General features: G+C 33.2%; 2 protein-coding genes across 7 annotated transcripts in view; both read right to left on the bottom strand.

Annotated features, from left to right (window-relative positions):
• The window catches only part of LOC141554703 (ankyrin repeat and SOCS box protein 3-like), a 437022-nt gene that overhangs the window by 409653 nt on the left and 7521 nt on the right, over positions 1–19848 (bottom strand). The gene's annotated exons all lie outside the window — the stretch shown is intronic.
• Positions 340–19848, bottom strand: part of ASB3 (ankyrin repeat and SOCS box containing 3) — a 105337-nt gene continuing 85828 nt past the window's right edge. For all 6 annotated transcript variants that reach the window (XM_074286915.1, XM_074286914.1, XM_074286918.1 and 3 more), the window contains 3 exons: positions 18824–19081; positions 7513–7646; positions 340–2271 (listed from right to left, as the gene is read on the bottom strand). In XM_074286915.1, the coding sequence (XP_074143016.1) occupies positions 2066–2271; positions 7513–7646; positions 18824–19081 (598 nt within the window). In that variant the 3' untranslated portion in view covers positions 340–2065. The remainder of the gene's footprint in view (positions 2272–7512; positions 7647–18823; positions 19082–19848) is intronic.

The raw sequence follows: 19848 nt of genomic DNA on the forward strand, positions 1-19848 counted from the left end.
GGGATAAGGAATGGAGTTATATTGAAACTGACTGACACATTCTTTCCGGAATTACACTACTGATTTAATTACTGATCTTAGAGCTAGAGGTAGAAAGAGGACACAGGGCAGGGCAGCAGGGCAGCATGGCAGGGAAATTGGCCAGAGTATAGTGATGGGTCTAGATACTAGATATAGGGAATTCTCACCCCATCAGGAGTGCAGAGCCCCAGAATGGAAACTAGAATGCTGAGTGAGAGGTCTAATGCTTTATGGAAGGAAGTATAAAAGAACCATACAGAGTTATTTAGGCAAGATCTTCCAATATGTTGATATTCAACCATTAAGAGCCAAATTTGATTAATCATAGAAAGATTTGTTTATTATACATCTGAATAATAAGAACCAAAGACAGATTTAGCCACAGCAAAAAAAAAAAAAAAATTCCACTTATATAGTTGCCTCTATCCTGATCATTTAGTAAAAATAGAAATATTCAAGAATATAGAAAGAAGATTTGAAAAATTATTATCACTGTCACACAATGAAGATGGTCTGATCCAGCTTTAGGAACTATTTTTAAAAATTCAATTGCTTGCTACAATTTTCACTTTCCTCACCACAAATCAGATTTTTCTTACATGTCCACAAATGAAACCAATGATCAGATGTCTCTTTTAGTTCCAACTTCCCTCCAAGCAGTTGTGTTAGCAAATACTTTTAAATATGAAGTTTTGGCTATTTCTTTGGGCCATAAAAAAAAGTACTGTATTATTTGCTCAAGCCTCCACATTATCTCAGCTGAACAAAAGTCAAGCCCCAGCAAAGATGGATGTTGCTGACTTACACCTATCTGTCTTGTTCTAAGTCATCTCAATGAAGAAGGACTTGACTTATTTCTGGTAAATGAGAACAGAATTCACTAAAGAACATCTATAATTTCTTTGCTGGAAAGTCTAGGGTCAAAATACTTCTGTCAAAGTACAAATATTCTATATTGACTAACTGCAAGTCACCTAACCCACAGAACCACTATTTAGTGACCACTGACTAGTGATCAGCTTCTTACCTAGTACATCCAGAAAATGACTTTTTATGTGACTCACTAACCTAGAATGGTTTTTATATGTACTGTGTGTGTTCATTTTTAGTAATCTGATCATCTTATTAGTATACCTACATGTTAAAGGAATTGCCATTTAGTTACCAAGGTTCAAAACAGAAATCTTTGATACAGGACCAGAATTAAGCTTGAATTCTAAATCATAAATCGCAGAATATCAGAATTAGAAGGAACTTTATATGTCATGAATACTGAAGTGAGAAATTCCAGGAGAGACACTATTTTTTTAAAAATAGTGGAAAATGATTCCTCGGTATTTTGATTACTATTCAGAATCAAATTAAAGGCTTGTGTCAATACAGACCTGATTATCTTTTCAACTGAGTATGCTTGCATCCAAATCTGTCTCTGCCCTTTTAAACTTAAAAACTGAACTATTTGACAAAAAGAGACATAAAAAGAAGAAAGAAACTGGGGAAATGAACAAATTTCCATAATTTTGAAAAGAATTCTTCCCTGAGGTTACATATGAAAAATCAATTGTTCATAAAGTCAATAGGTTAAGAAATGAGAAAAGGATACAACAAGAACAAAGAACTCATTCCTTTATCAACATTATGGCAAACCTATACAAAATACTCAACATCTCCTGTGAATAGCTCCACTGAGGCTACAAACATTCCACTAAATGTTTCCAGTTCTGGGCAAATTCAGAATAGTTGATGAAAACATACTTTTTGAATCACTAGTGTTAAGCAGCATAGTCCAGATCCAAAATTCACTAACAGGATGAAAAAGTTGAGAATTTCAATAAAGAGGGAGGAAACAGTTCAACAAAATGAAATCATAGCAAATACTAAGGTTTATAATATAAACCAGCAATGTAGCAAAACAGTGCTTCACAATAGGTGGTTTCTTAAGGAAAAGCCCCAGACGTCAGCTCAAGTCTCCTGGCTTTAAAGTCCAATCACAGGAAGCAAATTCATAACTCTCCTCTTGATCTTCAAAGTAATAAATGAACCATTAACTGGTTTCAATGGTCTCTCCATTCTGAGTAAGTATTAGTTCTGGAACATCATTCATTCTCAAGACTTCGGCATAGAGTAGATAATGATGTAGGCTAGTGGGAAGTGGTAACTGATGGATAAAATTATCAGATCGTAGACGTTCAGGTTTTAGAATGGATCGAATTTTCAAACGGCAGAGGTGAGTCAGACAAGGAATAGAACCTGTAGAAATAAGCAAAATCAAGATGAGAAAAAAAATTAAAATTAAAGAATGCAATACCATTACACTAATTAAGAACTCAAATTCTAAATTTAGGCATACCAATGCAAATTAAAGAAATGATTTTACTAACTCTAATAATGGACAAAGCAAACAACAACCTCCAAAAAATGCCTCATCTTTTTTTTATCTACAGCAAATGGCAACCTGGCAAACTAAGCACATAAAAATGAACCACTTTCCTAATAATACCCTCTTAATTTTAAGCACAATAGTTTAAACTGCTTTTAATGGGTGTGTGTGTGATAATTTCAATCAAAATTAAGAGTCCTCAATGACTTCAATAGAAATGATTTCTTTTAATGGTGGCAACTGAATTCCTAATATAAAGATGAAAAAGTATTTACCAAGAAAGTTAATGTCTATAAACACTACTAAAAATGAAAAACAATCATACTTTCATGTGAATCAAGAATATAGCCTGTTAATCCATTAAGTTTTACATAAATCCCTATAAAATACAGTAAAGATTAACAGATAAAGAAAAGGAAGAGCTTGACATTGCCAGTCATTTTGAGCTACACATTTAAAAGTCAACTGCACTTGAATTTATGTATGACAAATATCTAAGACAAAAGATCTAAATAACAAGATAACAAAATAACTAAATAACAAGATAATAATTTTCTTACATTAATACTCTTGAATTGGAAAATAATTCAGAAAAAACTGGAATCTGAGAAAGATCTGCTACATCATACATTCAATGATTGTAACAAAAAAATATAGGATCAAGATAATGTTTGTGGAAATATTCATAGCAGCTCTCTTTGTGCTAGCAAATAACTGGAAATCAATGGGATGCTCGTCAATTGGGGAATGGCTGAATAAACTATGGTATAGGAATGTAAAGGAGTACTATTATTCTATAAGAAATGATGAACAGATTGATTTCAGAAAAACCTCAAAAGATTTAAGTGAACTAATACTGAATGAAGTGAACACCCACAGCATACAAAGTATATACAGTAATAGCAACATTGTGTAGAAGATCAACTTTGATAGATTTTGTCCTTCTCAGTAATACAATGATCTAAGATAATTCCAAAAGATTCCATGATGGAAAAAGTTAACAACAGCAGCCAGAGAAAGAACTATGGAGTTTGAATGCAGATGAAAACACATTGTTTTCACTTTTTTTCCTTTTCTTTCTCATGGTTTTTCTTTTTTGTTCTGATTCTTTCCCAACATGACTAATGGGAAATATATTTAATATGATTGTACATATATAACCTTACATCAGATCACTACTTGCCATTTTATGGGGAGGGGAAGAGGGGAAAAAAAGAAATCAAAATCTTATAAAAGTAAATGTTGAAAAATAAAAAAATAAAAAAACAACAATAATAAAATATGTAAATCAAAAAATGAAGAGGTGTAGCCCTTGGAGCCTGGGATATCTTGTGAGGTTTGGGGGATCAAAATTTGCATTCCTTTGGGCAAAGCACATACATACATGCCTCATGGAATGTCTTAAGATTTGAGTGCTACATTTCTTTTTAAATATATTATATTTAAATTTTAAGCTTATATTTAAGTTTAAAATTATATTTTTATTTTTAAAAGACAATAAATGCCTGTGAGAAAAAGTTCTTTTGAATCCTCAGTCAAAACAAAATCTTTTTAAAAATAAAATGATTAGAACCCTGCCAAGCTCTACCAAGTGCCTAATTAAATAAGAAAGAATTAATGGACTTATTCCATTTCAATGATAAGGCACTCATGTACCATTTTTTGCCTTCATCAGGAAATACTTGCCATAAGTTAAGGTCACAAGAGTAAACTTTTCCATTTCTTTCCTAATTTATACATTGCATTTCTTCCATTTGACATCTGTCCTTTCTTTTGACCCCGTTACCAAAACCATTGTCCCTCATTTACCTGTACTGAATAAATTTTTTTCTTAATATTATCTGATATTATCAGATGAAATAGTCAATGTTAAGAATAAGTACAAGTCAGAACTACAATATTATGAACTACTGTACTTGAAAACTATCTTTCTTTACTGGATATCTAGCCACTCCATTTAATCTGATAGTAATAATTTTATTTATGGTGCAACTTAAGATTTTTTTAAAAAGAAATCTCTTTACAAATGAGGTAAACATTAGAAATATTATTATTTTTAATTTTAAAAGGATGAAACTAAGGGACAGAGAAGAAAAGGTCCTTGTCAGGAGACAGCTAATGTCAGGCTCTCTCTCTACTACACTATGTTGATTTTTAATATAAATGAAAAGAGATTACTAAAAAAAAGTTAAATTCTCCAGCCATTCTGGAGAGTAATTTGGAATTCTGCCCAAAAAGTTGTCAAACTGTGCATACCCTTTGACCCAGCAATGCTGTTATTGGGATTATATCCCAAAGAAATACTAAAGAGCAGAAAGGGACCTGTATGTGCCAAAATGTTTGTGGCAGCTCTTTTTGTTGTAGCTAGAAACTGGAAGTTGAATGGATGTCCATCAGTTGGAGAATGGTTGGGTAAATTGTGGTATATGAAGGTTATGGAATATTATTGCTCTGTAAGAAATGACCAGCAGGAGGAATACAGAGAGGCTTGGAGAGACTTAAATCAACTGTTGCTGAGTGAAATGAGCAGAACCAGAAGATCACTATACACTTCAACAACAATACTGTATGAGGATGTATTCTGATGGAGGTGGAAATCTTCAACATAAAGAAGATCCAACTCACTTGCAGTTGATCAATGATGGACAGAAATAACTATACCCAGAGAAGGAACACTGGGAAGCGAATGTAAATTGTTAGCACTACTGTCTATCTACCCAGGTTACTTATACCTTCGGAAGCTAATAATTAATGTGCAACAAGAAAATGGTATTTACACACATATATTGTATCTAGGTTATATTATAACACATGTAAAATGTATGGGATTACCTGCCATCGGGGGGAGGGAGTGGAGGGAGGGAGGGGATAATTTGGAAAAATGAATAAAAAATAAAAAAAAAAGTTAAATTCTGAGAGATGGAAAAAGCAGTAGAGTTTCCACAAAGACATAAGGAAACACTTATTTCCTTACTCTTGAGAGAAAGGAAAAAGAACTATTAGGAAAAATATTGTATACATTTTTAAAAATATAAATCTATATTTGATAATTTTATTTAATTTTATCAGTAAGTGAAGTGAGAAATGTATGTTATGTAAAGACAAAATACTTCACATACCAAAAAAAAGAAGAAAGAAAACAGCAACAAAAAATTAAAGGGACACAACTTCTACCATGTCCCTTGCTTAAACTTCAGAGCTGAAACTGAATAGCTTCAAGATCTTTTGAGACATTATATCTTAGATTAATTTTTCTTACACTAAGGTTTTTCCTATTGAATCCTCTTTAGATTCTTCAACTAGCTTCAACAAATGGGTCAAATCGAGAGCAAAATAAGTTTTGCTAATTTGTTTTGTAAAATACCAACTAACAGACAAAATCTAAATTAGTTCCAACCCACCTCCAGAAGAAATATTTAGGACATCCTGTTGTACTAGCAAACCAACATAGACTTAATGCAGTATAATAATTTTATACAAATCATTGTGATTATATAAACTTTGCTCCTCTTTTTGGGGAGGGGGAGCAAGGATATGACACAGATACACATATTCCCTACTGATATTTTTGTTTTACATTACCACAGTATCCCATGTATCCTTTCCTCTACCCTTTTCAGAAAATCATCCTATACTACATACAAATAGTATTTTTTTAGAAAGGAAAAAAATAAGCCATCACAATTAATCAATACACTGGAAAAAAGAGAAAATATATGTGATTTGTAACTATATGTGATGTGTAACACCTCACATCTCCGCAAAGGGATGAATTGAGGATGTATTTTCATATTTCTTCATTCCAAGTCTGATTTCATCATTTTAACTTTTGATTTTTTTTCAGAGGAATCACTGTATTTTCGTTTTACATTGTTGTAGTTACTGTGTATACTGTTTTCTTGACTCAGTTTATTTTAGTCTACATCAGTTCATATTGAACTTTCCATGATTCTTTGTATTCATCACATCCATCATACAGCATAGTAATGCTTCATTACATTCAAGTAGCAAGTTTTTTAATCATTCTCTAATTGATAGGCATCTACTTTTTTAGCTCTAACAAAAAGTGCAATTATATTAGAGCCAAAGTCCTATCAATGGCTTCCTTAAGTTATAAACCCAATAATGGAGCCTCTGGTTCAAAAGATCACTTTGCATAATTCTAAAATATATATACCATCTCTTAGCCCTACCAACAATGGATTACTCTATTTTTCTATAATCTTATCAACACTGACTGTTGTCATTTTTGCCAATTTGCATGATGTTTTATGCTCACTATTTAAGACTTGTTTCCTATTACTTCTGGAACCAAATACAAGGAGTCCTAAAAATTTTAGTGTACTTTTAAATTTTAATATCTATATATAAGGGTGTTACCCCAAATAATCCAGTACAGTTTCAAATTTTAGTCGTTTAGAGCTTCACTAAGACTTTGCACTCTATATAAATTGCTATTTGCTATAGCATCTTTCTACCTTTCTAGTTTTTCCACTGTGGTCTAGCTAGAACACAAGTCCTCAAGGTTGGGGCCTAATTCACTTTTGTCATTGTATCCTAGGTGCTTTATTATACTTATAGTGTCTAACATATAGGAAATAGTTAATAAATGTCTGTTGATGGATTGATAGTAACTCACATTAATTTAACACTTTACAATTATAAAGCATTTTACATATATGTCATCATTTTATTTTACAGAATAAATAAAACTCTCTCCATTCTCAAGTTAGAACATTAAAGTTAAATGCATTGTTCACTAAATCACCACTTAAATTAATTTGCTAACAGACATTTTTAAGGATATATTTTAATTAGAGTAAACTACCAAAAATAGGACATTACTAAATAGAAGTATCAGTTCTGACGTATCAGAATTGATCACCTGCTTTACTTCAAAGGTTAGTTATTTTAACTTGGAAAAGCTAACTCTGATTTTAGCTTAAGGCAAACTATGTTTTTTCCCAGGTGAAAAAAAATTTTCTATCCGATATATTTTTTGTTTTTTTAGTCTTCATACAACAACAGCTTGCAGAGATGTTTCCAACTTAAAATCATGGCCTAGAGAGCAGGGCCTAGAAAAAAGGGAATATAAAAACCAAATGGCTTACCAAAATGATTCAATGGGACCCAAGAAGAGCTTTCTGCATGAGCAGAGAGGATCTTCTCAATAGCAAGAGGAAGCCGCTTCCAGTTAGTGAACTCCAGGCTAAAGTTGAGGATGTCATCTCTGACTGAGTGAATCCTAAATAACAAGAAATTAGCACAGTCACTGACTTAAAACTATCAGACGTATGTTTTGGAAGCATTCTGTAAGTTTTCCATCAGTGACATACCTTGGAAACTCCTTTATATCCAAAAATAGTAACAATCTCCAAACTTCCATATTTCTTTGAAGGGAACTTCCAGCTTTTGTTACTCAGATTTACAACTTCAGAATGATCTTAATTTGTTACTCTCCCACACATTCCACAAATCTAATAACATGCCAAATTTTATAATTTCTAACTCCACAATATCTCACATTTATCCCCTATTCCACATTCTCGCAGCCACCAACCTAGTTCAAACTTTCATTACCTCTCATTTGAACTATTGCAATAGTCTCTTACTCAGTGTCCCTACCTCTCAAATCTTTGCTTTCTCCAATTGATCCACTTTCTGACTGTACATTCAACTTCCATCCCAATCCCAGAAAGGAGAGAACCCAGAACTATTTATTGACTCTGGCTCCCTTCCCTCTCCTGTAAAACTACAAACTCTGTTGGTTTGCCATTATCTCCTCTTTTTGCCATTTAAAGGCTTTTACAATCTGGTTCCAGCCTTCTTTTCAAGCATTTTCCTATTCCCCCCTTCATACACTCTGACCCAACTAAACTGGTTTTCCTGATCTTGCTCACATGCATTCATCGCATTTCTTGTTTCACTGTTCTTCAAAGCCCAACTCAAGTGCTACTTTCTACTAGAGGTCCTTCTGGATTCCCCCTGCAGTCAATGCCTCTTCTATCAAACATTGCCTTGTTTTTACTTTGTAAATAGTTTGTATTTATTTATGCATCTGTATGTATGCACAGTTCCCTCCACCCCCCAAAAAAATATAATTTCCTTCATAGGAAGGACCATTTCTTTGTTGTCTTTATGCCTGGTACATATTGATTGATCATGAAATCAGCCCAAATCAGCTCTGAGGAACAAATGGAAATAAAGGAGAGTATCTTCCAAATGAATGGATTTTCCAATTAATAATTCCACCATAAAATAAAATAAACTATCTTGAATCCAAGGATTACTTTGTTATACAGTAGCCCAACAGCCTCAGTAATTTCTGGTTAAGAGAACACTAAGGAGAAAAGCTAGTTCCGCTTCACATCAGCATGTTCTCCAGCATGCACATGCATGCGCACACACACGCGCACACACACACACACACACACGTATATATTATGGTAAGAAAGTAGCTAACAGGTCAATGAAAAATTGCTGAGTGGAAAGTAATGGTTGGTTATATATAGGAAGGTTATTTGTATAAATTCAGTTTATGCCCTACCAAAACAGTGCTGAATATAAGAAAACTTCTAGTTAAGGTCTTGAATTCCTTAAGTTGCATCTATAGTTTAAATAGAGATACTCAAGAATCCTGAGGGAGGTAACAAGAGGGTGGATCCATCTTACTAAACGGATTATAGTGGTGACTCCCTGTTTACCCAAAAGGTATGAGCTACCATGTTGGAAAACTAAGACTGGGGGAATGGGGAAGGGGTTCTAGGGAGAGAGTCAATCAAGGATCCTCTATTTCTTCTTTCATGGGAATGGAAGGTGAATGTCCAATCAGAAGAGGGAAAGGACCTGTTTCTGCTGAGCCTTCTAGAACCCATGTACTCATTACTTTATTATTATGCTTATGGATAGAAAATGGCTATTCAAAATGGTTCTAAACACAATAAAGTCTTGGGGGGGAGAGGAGAAAGCTCAAATTTAAATAAGATTTCTCACTTTTGACAAAATTAAATTCTTTTTTGCTACCAAAATATTCGAAAAAACATATGAACTAACTTTTCGCGCTTAGGGATTTAAAAAAAAAAAAAAAAAAACTTTGAATAATCTGGATAATTCAATCTTCATTTTGCTTTGAAAACTTACCACAAAAAGCTAAGGCAAATAGAATTAAGGCAATAAAGACAAATTTAAAAATCTAACAAAACTTGTCATTTTAAAGACAATTTATTTCTACAATTTAAAAATAAATTGCCTTAAAATCATTAAGTAAAATATTATTAAATTTATTCCTCATAAATGATAATTCCCCAAAACAAAATATACAGAGAAAAGAACTACAGAACAAAATATACAGAGAAAAGAACTACAGAGAAAATCTAAATAAGAAAGTGTTGCATTTATATCTTGGAAAACATTTCAATTTCCTAAAGCTTTCTGCTATCTCATTTAAATTATATCTGATCAGAAAACACAATGATGAAATATAAATAAAAACAAACAAAACTCCTTGATTGAATCAAAGGTTATTTAGCAGTAGTACTTATTTAGTTTCACATTTTTTCCTTTATGTAGTTCACAGCTGACTGTGATTGAACATTTTTATGCAGTTATCTGAATAACACACAAGAGGGGCAAACTCATTTGCATAACTTTGAATTGCTAGAATATTTATTATTGTTATAATGCCACTAAAAATTTTATTACCACCAAATAACACTGACCATTACATTATACAAAAGGAGTTCTATACTCATAAAAGTGTCAGTCAGTCAACAAAATGCATATTCACTTTCTATTATTCTCCCATTGCATGGGGCAAGGGGAGAAGAATGAGTATTGCACTAAAAATTGCAAAAATTATATCAAGTTTGAAAAAATGTATCAAGTTGTAGCTTATATTTTGGCAGGTAATTATTTTCCCAGTCATATATTTAAAAACTGTATAAAACAAATTATGTAAAGGCAAAAAGAAAATTTATAGGATAAATATTTTTCAATGAATATATTGGGGATTTTTATAGAATGGTCTTGGTTTTAGTTATACTCTGATCTTTGAATGGAAAACTGGTAAAAAAAAATATAGTAAATCATAACAAAAGTATGATCAGGCTTACCCACAATTAAATTATAAACCACAATAAACTAAATTTTCATTGAATATTTAGTATTTTCAATGCTAATGCAAAAATTACAAACAGTATAAAAATTTGCAAAATTCAAGCTGGCACAGTGAGAGAATATGGAAGCTAGAATCAGAAATACCTGAGTTCAAATCCAAGCTCAGATATTCATTAGCTCTGTGACTGGGCAAGTAACAAACTCTCAGTCTGTTTGCCTCATCTGTAAAGTGATGATAATGATAATAACATCTAACTCCCAGGGTTGTTATGAGCATAAAATGAGATAGTATTTGTAATAAACTTTGAAAATCTTAAAGCACTAAATAAATGTTAGCTAGAAGCAACAGCAATAGCATTATAATGCAAAAAAAAGAATAACCAGAATATGCCTTCAAAGGAAAAAGTATTTAGTAAGTGCTCTACAATGGACACAATTAGGATCATATTTTCATTTGTCATTCATTGAGATTTTTAAATTCCCATATTTATAAATAACAATACTCCTTTCTTAGTAACAGACTCTTAGTGAGTCTTTCCAGGTAAGATATGGTGGAAGTCTTTAATTTATGAACAGTGACATTCAAAAGATCATTTTTAAGCCAACCTTTGAAACTCAATTTCACAATGGTTTCATCCCCAGATTAACCTGGAAAAACATACTTCCCTCACAATATACCTCTGTACTTAGATAAAATATTCAAATATCCAAACAGATCAAAAATCTAGTCATTGCAAAGATTCCCTCCATAAATAAAAATTGAAATCTATCCATGCCTGCTCTGCCTTGTCTGTATCCTTTCATGAGTTTGCCAAGGGAATCCATAAAAACCACTAGGAGTCCTCATTTTCCTTGATATCACAAGGAAAGTAGAGTCCATAACCTATTGGATATTCCCTGCTCTCTCCGTAAGAATAGATCATCTTTTTCACTTGATTTCTTTGATGACATTCTTTATTCTACTTCTCCTTTTTGATTCCCTGTTTATAATTTGTTACAGCCTACTCACATTTATTATGTATTTTCACTTGTCCTCTGAGTGTTACTTGAATTTTAATTCCTCAGAGACTGGAGCATTCCATGTCTTATAGACATAAAACAGTGCCATAATAATAAAGGTGTTAATCTCAATAAACATTTATTAAGCACCTGCCAAGTGGCTGGCATTGTGCTAAGTGCTAGAAATACAAAAAGATGCATAAGAAAACCCCTGCTCTCAAGGAGCTCACAATTTACTGGAGAAAAAAACCATGCAAGCAAAAACAAAGAGGAAATAATCAATAGAGGGAAGGCACTAGAATTAAGAGAGGTTGGAAAAGGCTTCTCATAGGAAGTGGAATTTTAGTTGGGACTTTAAAAAAGTCAGGGAAGTTAGACAAGAAGAAGAGGCCATGTTAGCCATGTAAGAGACACAGAAAATTCCCCAAACCAGGAGATAAAGTGTTGTCTTTGAGGAACAAGGAAGATGGCATCACTGAATCGAAGAATATGTGGCAAGGAGTAAAGTGTAAGAAACTTAAAAAGTAGAAAGAGGCTGGGCCATAAAGAGTTTTGAATGCCAAGTAGAAGATTTTATATTTGATGTTGGAAGCAACAGGGAACCAATGGAGTTAACTGATTAGGCAGGTAACATGATCACACCTGCACTTTAAGAAAATTTACTTTGTGACTGAATGGAGGATGGATTGGGGGGAAGGAAGGAAGATATACTTGACACAGGCGAAGACCCCAGCCGTTATTTTGATAGTGCAAGCATGAGGTGGCAAAGGCCAGAATCAGAATAGTGACAGAATTGGAGGAGGGACTTTGGTGACACTGAATATAGAGGGTAAGAGATATTGAGAGGTTGAAGATGACACTAGGTAGTGAGCCCAGGAGACTGGGAGGAAGGTGTTGTCCTTGATAATAAGAAGCTGGAAGGTGAGGAGAGAGAACTGTTTTATTCATGCTGACTTAAGATGATTACTGAGCATCTGTTTGGAGATATCTAAAATGTAGCTGAAAATGTGAGACTGGAAGCCACAGAAATGTTAGGATAATGATGAGCTTTAGATTTGGGGGTACCCAAATGAAATTAGGGTTTCTGGTGGTCAGGGTTGTTAAATAAGATCTAGTGGCGGTGTAAGGATAGGGAGTTCTGAGGATTCCCTTTCTGGCAGTGCAATTCTCTATAAAGGAATTTACAAACCCAAAAACCTAGATTGATAAAAGAGGTTTATCATGGAGATTGGAAGTAAGGTTAAAGTCTAGTTAAGGAAATAGGTGAAGATAGAAAAGGGCACTAGAAACAGTATTCCAGTGAGCAGAAGCTCCTTAGGGTACCAAACATTTAACATGTTTGGAGCCTCTGCAAAGAGAAGGTTTAGTTTGGCTTTTTTATAATAGGGGGCTTTGGCTACAATCTGAAGGGGACTTGTGCATGGAGCCCCAGGTTGGCTCCTCATGAATTTCAGCTAGGGCTAGAATTTAAATTGAATTCAATAGTTTTGGGACTGAGCTCACCCCACCCAGATAACAAAGATGAAACTGTTTGTGCTTGGGGTGGAGTCCCCTCAATGAGGCAGAGTTGAAGGAGGTTTTCTCCTTTAAGGATTTTCAGTTTTGGGGTTCCCTCTTCAATAGATTCGGGAAACGTCATTATAGAGATGACAATTAAATCAATGGGAGCTGAGGACATCATCACCAAATGAAAACTGAGAGAAAAGCAGCTCAAAGAAGACCCCTAGGGGATCCCTAAGTTAATCTGAAGAAGGATTCAGACAAGAAGACTGAGAAGGAGCAATCAGATAAATAGGAGGAGACCCTGAAGCAACTGATGTCCCAGAAACCTATAAAGAAGAACCTATCAAGGGAGAGAGAGGGCAATCAACAATTTCAAAGGCTGCAGACATAAAGGAGGATGAGGACCGAGGAAAGGCCACTGTCCCTGGCAACTAAAAGACCACTGGTAACTTTGGAGAGTGCAGTTTTAGTGGGATAACAAGGTCAGAAGTTAAATTGTAAGGAGCTAAGAGAGGAGAGAAATAGGAAGTACTCAATGTAAACAGCTTTCAGCTTTCTTAGAGAGTTTAATCAAAAAAAAAAAAAAAAAAAAAGATAAGAGGAGTATTGATAATTAATCAAGATGGAAAAAAATTAAGAAAGGAGTTTTTGAGGATGGGAGAGACACGGACATGTTTTTAGAACCACAGTCTGGACAGTAGGCATTCTACACTTATTTGTTTTTTCTTACATAAATATGTAAGTCAAACTTTCCTGATTTACAAATCTCATTTACTAGACTGCAATGTTCCAGAGCTTGGTACAATTGGCAAATTATATACAACCAGATAACATGTAGAGGATCTCACCATTTAAAGGAAATACCTATTCTATTTTAAATCTACAATGCATATCTTAAATGCCAGTAGTGAATACTGTAGGCAAATATGAAGGTCTCCTATATACTTTTCCTGATGTTAATGACCAAAGTCATCAATAAGAGTTTTTCCTATTGTTATAACCTTCAAGGAATCCTGTATTTTTTTTTTTTTTTTTTTGGCTGAGGAAATTAGGGTTAAGTGACTTACCCAGAGTCACATAGCTAGGAAGTGCCAAATGTCTGAGACCAGATTTGAAGTCAGGTCTTCCTGACTTCAGGGCTGATGCTTTATCCACTACACCACCTAACTGCCCCAAAATCTTGTATATTTTCAATTCATACATGGGAAACATTTTTTAAAAGGAGCCTTTAAAGTGGCATTTTGTTTTACTAAATTTACTAAATTTCCTTAATAGTCAATAACCAATAAAACAACACAGTAGAATTATGTATTTTCTATACTTTTCCGTCAACTGTATATGGCTACTGTGGACTATTAGCAAACAAAAGTATGCTAATACTCTCATTAAGGATTCCCTTTATATATGTGTAGATCATTCTTAGTAAAAATTTTGTTATAGATGAATAGGCATATGTTAGCTGATAGTTACCAATGTTACTTCAATAGCTTTTGCAGAGGGAAGGGGGAGATTCAAGTTAAGAGATTTTTTTCTACTTTTTCAAACTTTTTTGTTCAAAATACAATCCTTCAATGAATTCATAAATGTGTTATTTCCAGCACGGTTCTCTTCTGTGTATACTTGGTCTCAATCAGTTGTCTTCTTTTTCCCATCTTTTGTTATTGTCAATGCCATTTCTAGCTTCTTGATAAGTCCAGTCATGACTATGACAGTAGAGTTCAATTACAGTGGCTCTACTATTCTTGATGGGAAGAATAATTTATTTTTAAAATTCATGAAGATAAATGTGCTTGGAATGACAACTTAGTTGAGTTCCTAGACAAGCTTTCTTTAAGCTAATTTTACCATTTACTGCTTTTTCCTTCTGTCTTTCTTTTGAAATGAAAAATTGCTACTCAAGGCAGATTTCAGAAAAGCCTAGAAAGACTTAACTAATTGATGCTGAGCGAAGTGAGTAAAACCAACAATGTATACAGTAGCAAGATTATGTGATGATCCACTATGATGAACTCAGCTCTTTTCAACTATGTGGTGATTCAACGCAACTCCAAGAAATTTAGGATGGAAAATGCCATCCAAATCCCGAGAGATAGCTATGGAGACTGAATGTGAATTGAAGCATGATATTTTCAATCTTTTGTTACTGTTGTTTCTTTCTTTCTTTCTTGTGGTTTTTGCCCTTTTAATTCAATTTTTCTTGCACATGACAAATATGGATATATGTTCAAAAGCACTGTTTATATTTAACCTATATTGGATTGCTTGCCATCTTAGGAAAGGAAGAGATAAAGAAAGGAAGGAGAAAAATTTGTAACACCGAGTTTTTAAAAAATGAATGTTGAAAATTATCTTTACATTTATTTGGAAAAATAAAATACTATTGGAAAAAATTGCTGCTCAAAATGAGTATCTATTGCATCCCATTAGATAATGTAAGCTGCTTGGAATTTGTATTACTTTTTGAATTTATATTACAGTGCCTAGCATTTGGAAAGAACTCACTATATGCTTATCGACTGATCATAAGATTTTAAAGAAGCATATTTTAAACTGATACTGCCCTTTACCTCCATACTTCCCAGTTTGGCTAGAAAGTCAAGAATTTAATGACTTGGCTCTTCATATATTCTTTTAGTCTACTCATTTGAGTAAACTAAATTTAATTTACATTGGTTAAACTTTATAAAATTTAGTAATTCAAGGTGATGTACTTTTATGCACCATTATCATATTTTTCACCAGGAAAAGTGTGTCAGACTGAAGTTGTTTTACTTGAAAATCATGTTTTATTCTCATTGTATCCTTTCTTCAAACTTTGCATAAATTCTATTCATTGTACTAAAGCATGTACTAACTATGCATGAACAGCAGATTTAGGAAAGACTTAAAAATAGTAATGAGTCACTTCCTGTCAAAATATCAGTTTTATTTCTTTAGTAACATCATTAGATGTTTACAATGCCCAGAATCTTTGGAATCTTTTCTGAAAGAAAATATTCATGAAAAATAAGTAGTCAGACTTATATAATAAAATAATAAAATTATATAATATATTATTTATATATAATATATATATACATATAGTTATATATAATTATATAATAATATAATAATAAAATAAGTAGACATTCCTTACTGATAATTGTAATTTCCAACATATTTTTCACATCCTAATTGATTCCCACCTTTTCATTAAATCAAACAATAAGCATGACTACCAAAGTATCTTGCAACCTGAGTTATATGATCTTAAGAACTTCATTAAATGGCTAATATATGCCATGTATCATGTTAAGCACTGGAAATACAAAGGAGAAAATAAAATGGATATCTGACTCTTATTCCTGAAAAAATTCACAAGATAAAGGCCTGTTTAGTGTAAGGAGTCTGGCAACCTATGGCACATATGTTAAGTTGGATTCTGGAGATGACACTTCTATCTAAATCTAAGTAACATATGTGTTAGTTTAATTTAAAGACTTTTATTGAAGTCTTTGTAATTTCTCTATCTATTCAGAGAATCACAAAAGTAAAGAATGTTAAGACTTGGAAAGGAGTTCAGAGGCCAAACCATACCTAAAAGGAATTCATTTCAGTTATAACATCCTTAACAAATAGTCATCCAGTATCTTTTATAAAATCTCCAAAAAGGAAGAACAATCACCCCCTGGGGCAGCTTATTCTTCTTTTAGATAGCTCTAATAGTTTCTCCTAATGTCCAGCCTATTTGCAGTTTCCCTCCACTATCTTCTTCAATTTAATTCCCACCATCCAGACTTTTAAATAACTGAAGACGGCAGTCACATCCTCCATGTTTTCTCTTCTCCTGGTTCAACATCCGCTATTCTTTCAATTGATTCTCATATATTATGTACTCAAGGCCCTTCATCATCCTGATTGTCTTCCTCAAAATGCTCTCCAGTTTATCAAAGTCACTTTCAAGCTTTATTTTCAGAACTGAATACTATATTCCAGATGCAGTCCAACTAGGGCAGAGTATGGCCAAACTATCACTTTCTTATTCCTAGAATCGTAAGACTTTCTTTAATAAAGCCAAATTACATTAACTTTATGGATTGCCACATCAAACTTAAATTGAGTTTGTAATCTACTAAAACCCATGTTTTTGTTTTTGTTTTTAATAAATCACTGTATCACTGTCCTAGTTTCTCTTTTATATCATGATGAAGTATAATTAAAAGATTTTCTGGACTTTTGTAATGAAAAATGGTAGCCAAAAAAAAAATCAAATTTTAGCAATAAATAAAACAAAAATATGAAAAGAATATTTTCATTTAGCTTTGAGGTGAATATATGGCTGGGGCAGCTAGGTGGTGCAGTGGATAGAGCACCAACCCTGAAGTCAGGAGGACCTGAATTCAAATCTGGTCTCAGATACCTAAGGATTCCTAGCTGTGTGACCCTGGGTAAGTCACTTAACCCCAATTGCCTCAGAGGGGGAAAAAAAAAAGAAGAAAAAAAAGAAAAGAAAATATATGGCTATCCTTCCTTCTACAATTTGAAGTTTTTCCCATCTCTAATTCATCCTCCACAAAGATGCTAAAGTAATTTTCCTAAATTGAGAGTCTAACCATGCTACTTGCCTAAATAAACTGTTTACTGCCTATAGGATCAAATATAAACACTCCTTTAAATTTGGTAGCCTTTTACCACCTGGCTCCAACCTACCTTTCCAACCTTATTACGCATTATCCTGCTCCCCTCTCCTCACTTTCAGATCTGATCAAACTGGACTTTTTGTTGTTCTTCATATATATTTCATCTTTTTGATAGAATGCATTTCCTTGAAATATTTTTACTGGCTATCCTTCATATTTAGAACACTCTTCCATCTCACCTCCACATTTAGATTCTTATTTATTTCAAAACCCCGCTCAATCAATATCGACATGAAGCTTTTCCTGATTCTGTCAGCTGACAGTACTCCTTCCAAAACAAAAAAGATCAAAAAATTCATATTTATTTATGTATATGTTATATCACTCCAGAAAAATATTAACTTCCTTGAAGACAATGAAATTTTTAATTTTGTCCCTAATTCTTAACAGTACAAGGCACATAGAAGGTACAAAATAAATGATTATTGATTGAATGGTTGGTTGCTTGCCTCCCCCAAAAGATTACCTTTCCCTTTTCTTACTGTTATAAGTAAGTTAGACCCATTTGCTTGCCTTCTCCAAATGACTAATCCCCTATCTGGACCAAGGAATATATTCTGGAGACCAAGGCCCTCAGAGATGTTTATGATACTATTCTTGAATTGGATAAACAAGAATCAGGATATGTTGCCAAAAGCACTCCCTTTAACAAGTAACTACTGACAGAAAAGAATCATAACCACAAAAGTACAAAAAGTCATTTAGGATAGGTGCAAAAAGTCTTAAATACTTTAGTGGTCCCTGAATTACTACATAGTATAATGAATGCTCATAACAATACTCTGTCTCTAATCAACTACTTCAGAGATTGGCATTTGTCCTCTTTAAGTACCAAAAATGTAAGATACTATAAGACAAGGATTTCCAAATGGTCAATAATGGTAGAACAAAGCCTCTCTTGAAGTCCTTTCCAAGGAAGGAGTCCATGGCTTAAAGCTACCAGCACAGACTACTCTGCCCAAATTTCATGGGCATTTCACGGAGAGTCTTGGTCATTCACACACACACACACCCCACTCCTTTTTTAATTTCATGAAATTCCAACATTAAATGACCTTGAGGCTTTGGGGAAATAAATGCAGTTCCTCCCCAAAGGTTAGGAGGTCCATGATACAGAATTTCTTACCAATAACTGCAGAGTAGATTGACAGGGTCAAATCCTGCTAAGAGGAGAGATGGCAGCCATTCCTTGTACTTTTCTTGTGCTTTAACTGCATGCTTTATAAATTCAGACAAATGGTTCCATGTTCCCAATGGGCAGCCTTTTTTCAAGAAATACCGAAATACTGAAAACTTCTCATACTTCAGACAGTATGCCAAATGCATTTCATTTAGCTGGACTCCATATTTCAGAAAAATATCCACCATTCTGAAGTGCCCAGAACTTCGCCATAACAAAAGAAGATAATCTAGTTAGAATAATAATGACATGAAGAAAAAACCTACCATTGACAAAAACAAATAAAATCTTCTATGAGATTTTGCAAAAAGATAATGCTTTTCCTGCTTTAATATAAAGTATTTTCTTAACAAGAGTACTCTTTTTTAATCCTCTCATTAATTATTGAATAATAGTATTCCATTCCTAAACTCTAAAGGTCAATTGGCTTGTACTAGGAAATTGAAAGACTCCAGTTTTTTGGGTTTTTTTTTTACCAACATCCTGAGTCAATTTCTCTCCCTTACTTTTGAAGTTTTCAAAATAGAAAACTAAGTAGACAAAACTTTCAATCCAGGAACCAAGGACAAATTCATAGTTTTAATTTTTAAATCAATTTTATTATTCAAATATTTTTAAAAAGGAAACAGAGCTGTTGGATAAAATTTAATTCTTATACATAAAATCTTGGAATGGGTAAATATAAAATACTGAACTTCTGTCACATAAAATATTATACTTCTAAGAATTATTTATATAGCATTTAAATCAGTGTTTTTAGCAGCTAGGTCCCCATGGTTATATTCAAAAAATCACCTAATCCATGTAAATTTTTTATATCTACTTCACTAAAATTCTAATTTGTGCTCTTCTTCATTTAAAATATTAAATTGCACTGTCCAAACCACTAGCTATTGATCATTCTCAAAGAAATTATTAAAGGGAAATATTTTACGATTAAATGCTTACTATAAATTAATGATAATGTGGCC

The sequence above is a fragment of the Sminthopsis crassicaudata genome, chromosome 2 (assembly GCF_048593235.1).
Source record: "Sminthopsis crassicaudata isolate SCR6 chromosome 2, ASM4859323v1, whole genome shotgun sequence".
NCBI lineage: Eukaryota > Metazoa > Chordata > Mammalia > Dasyuromorphia > Dasyuridae > Sminthopsis > Sminthopsis crassicaudata.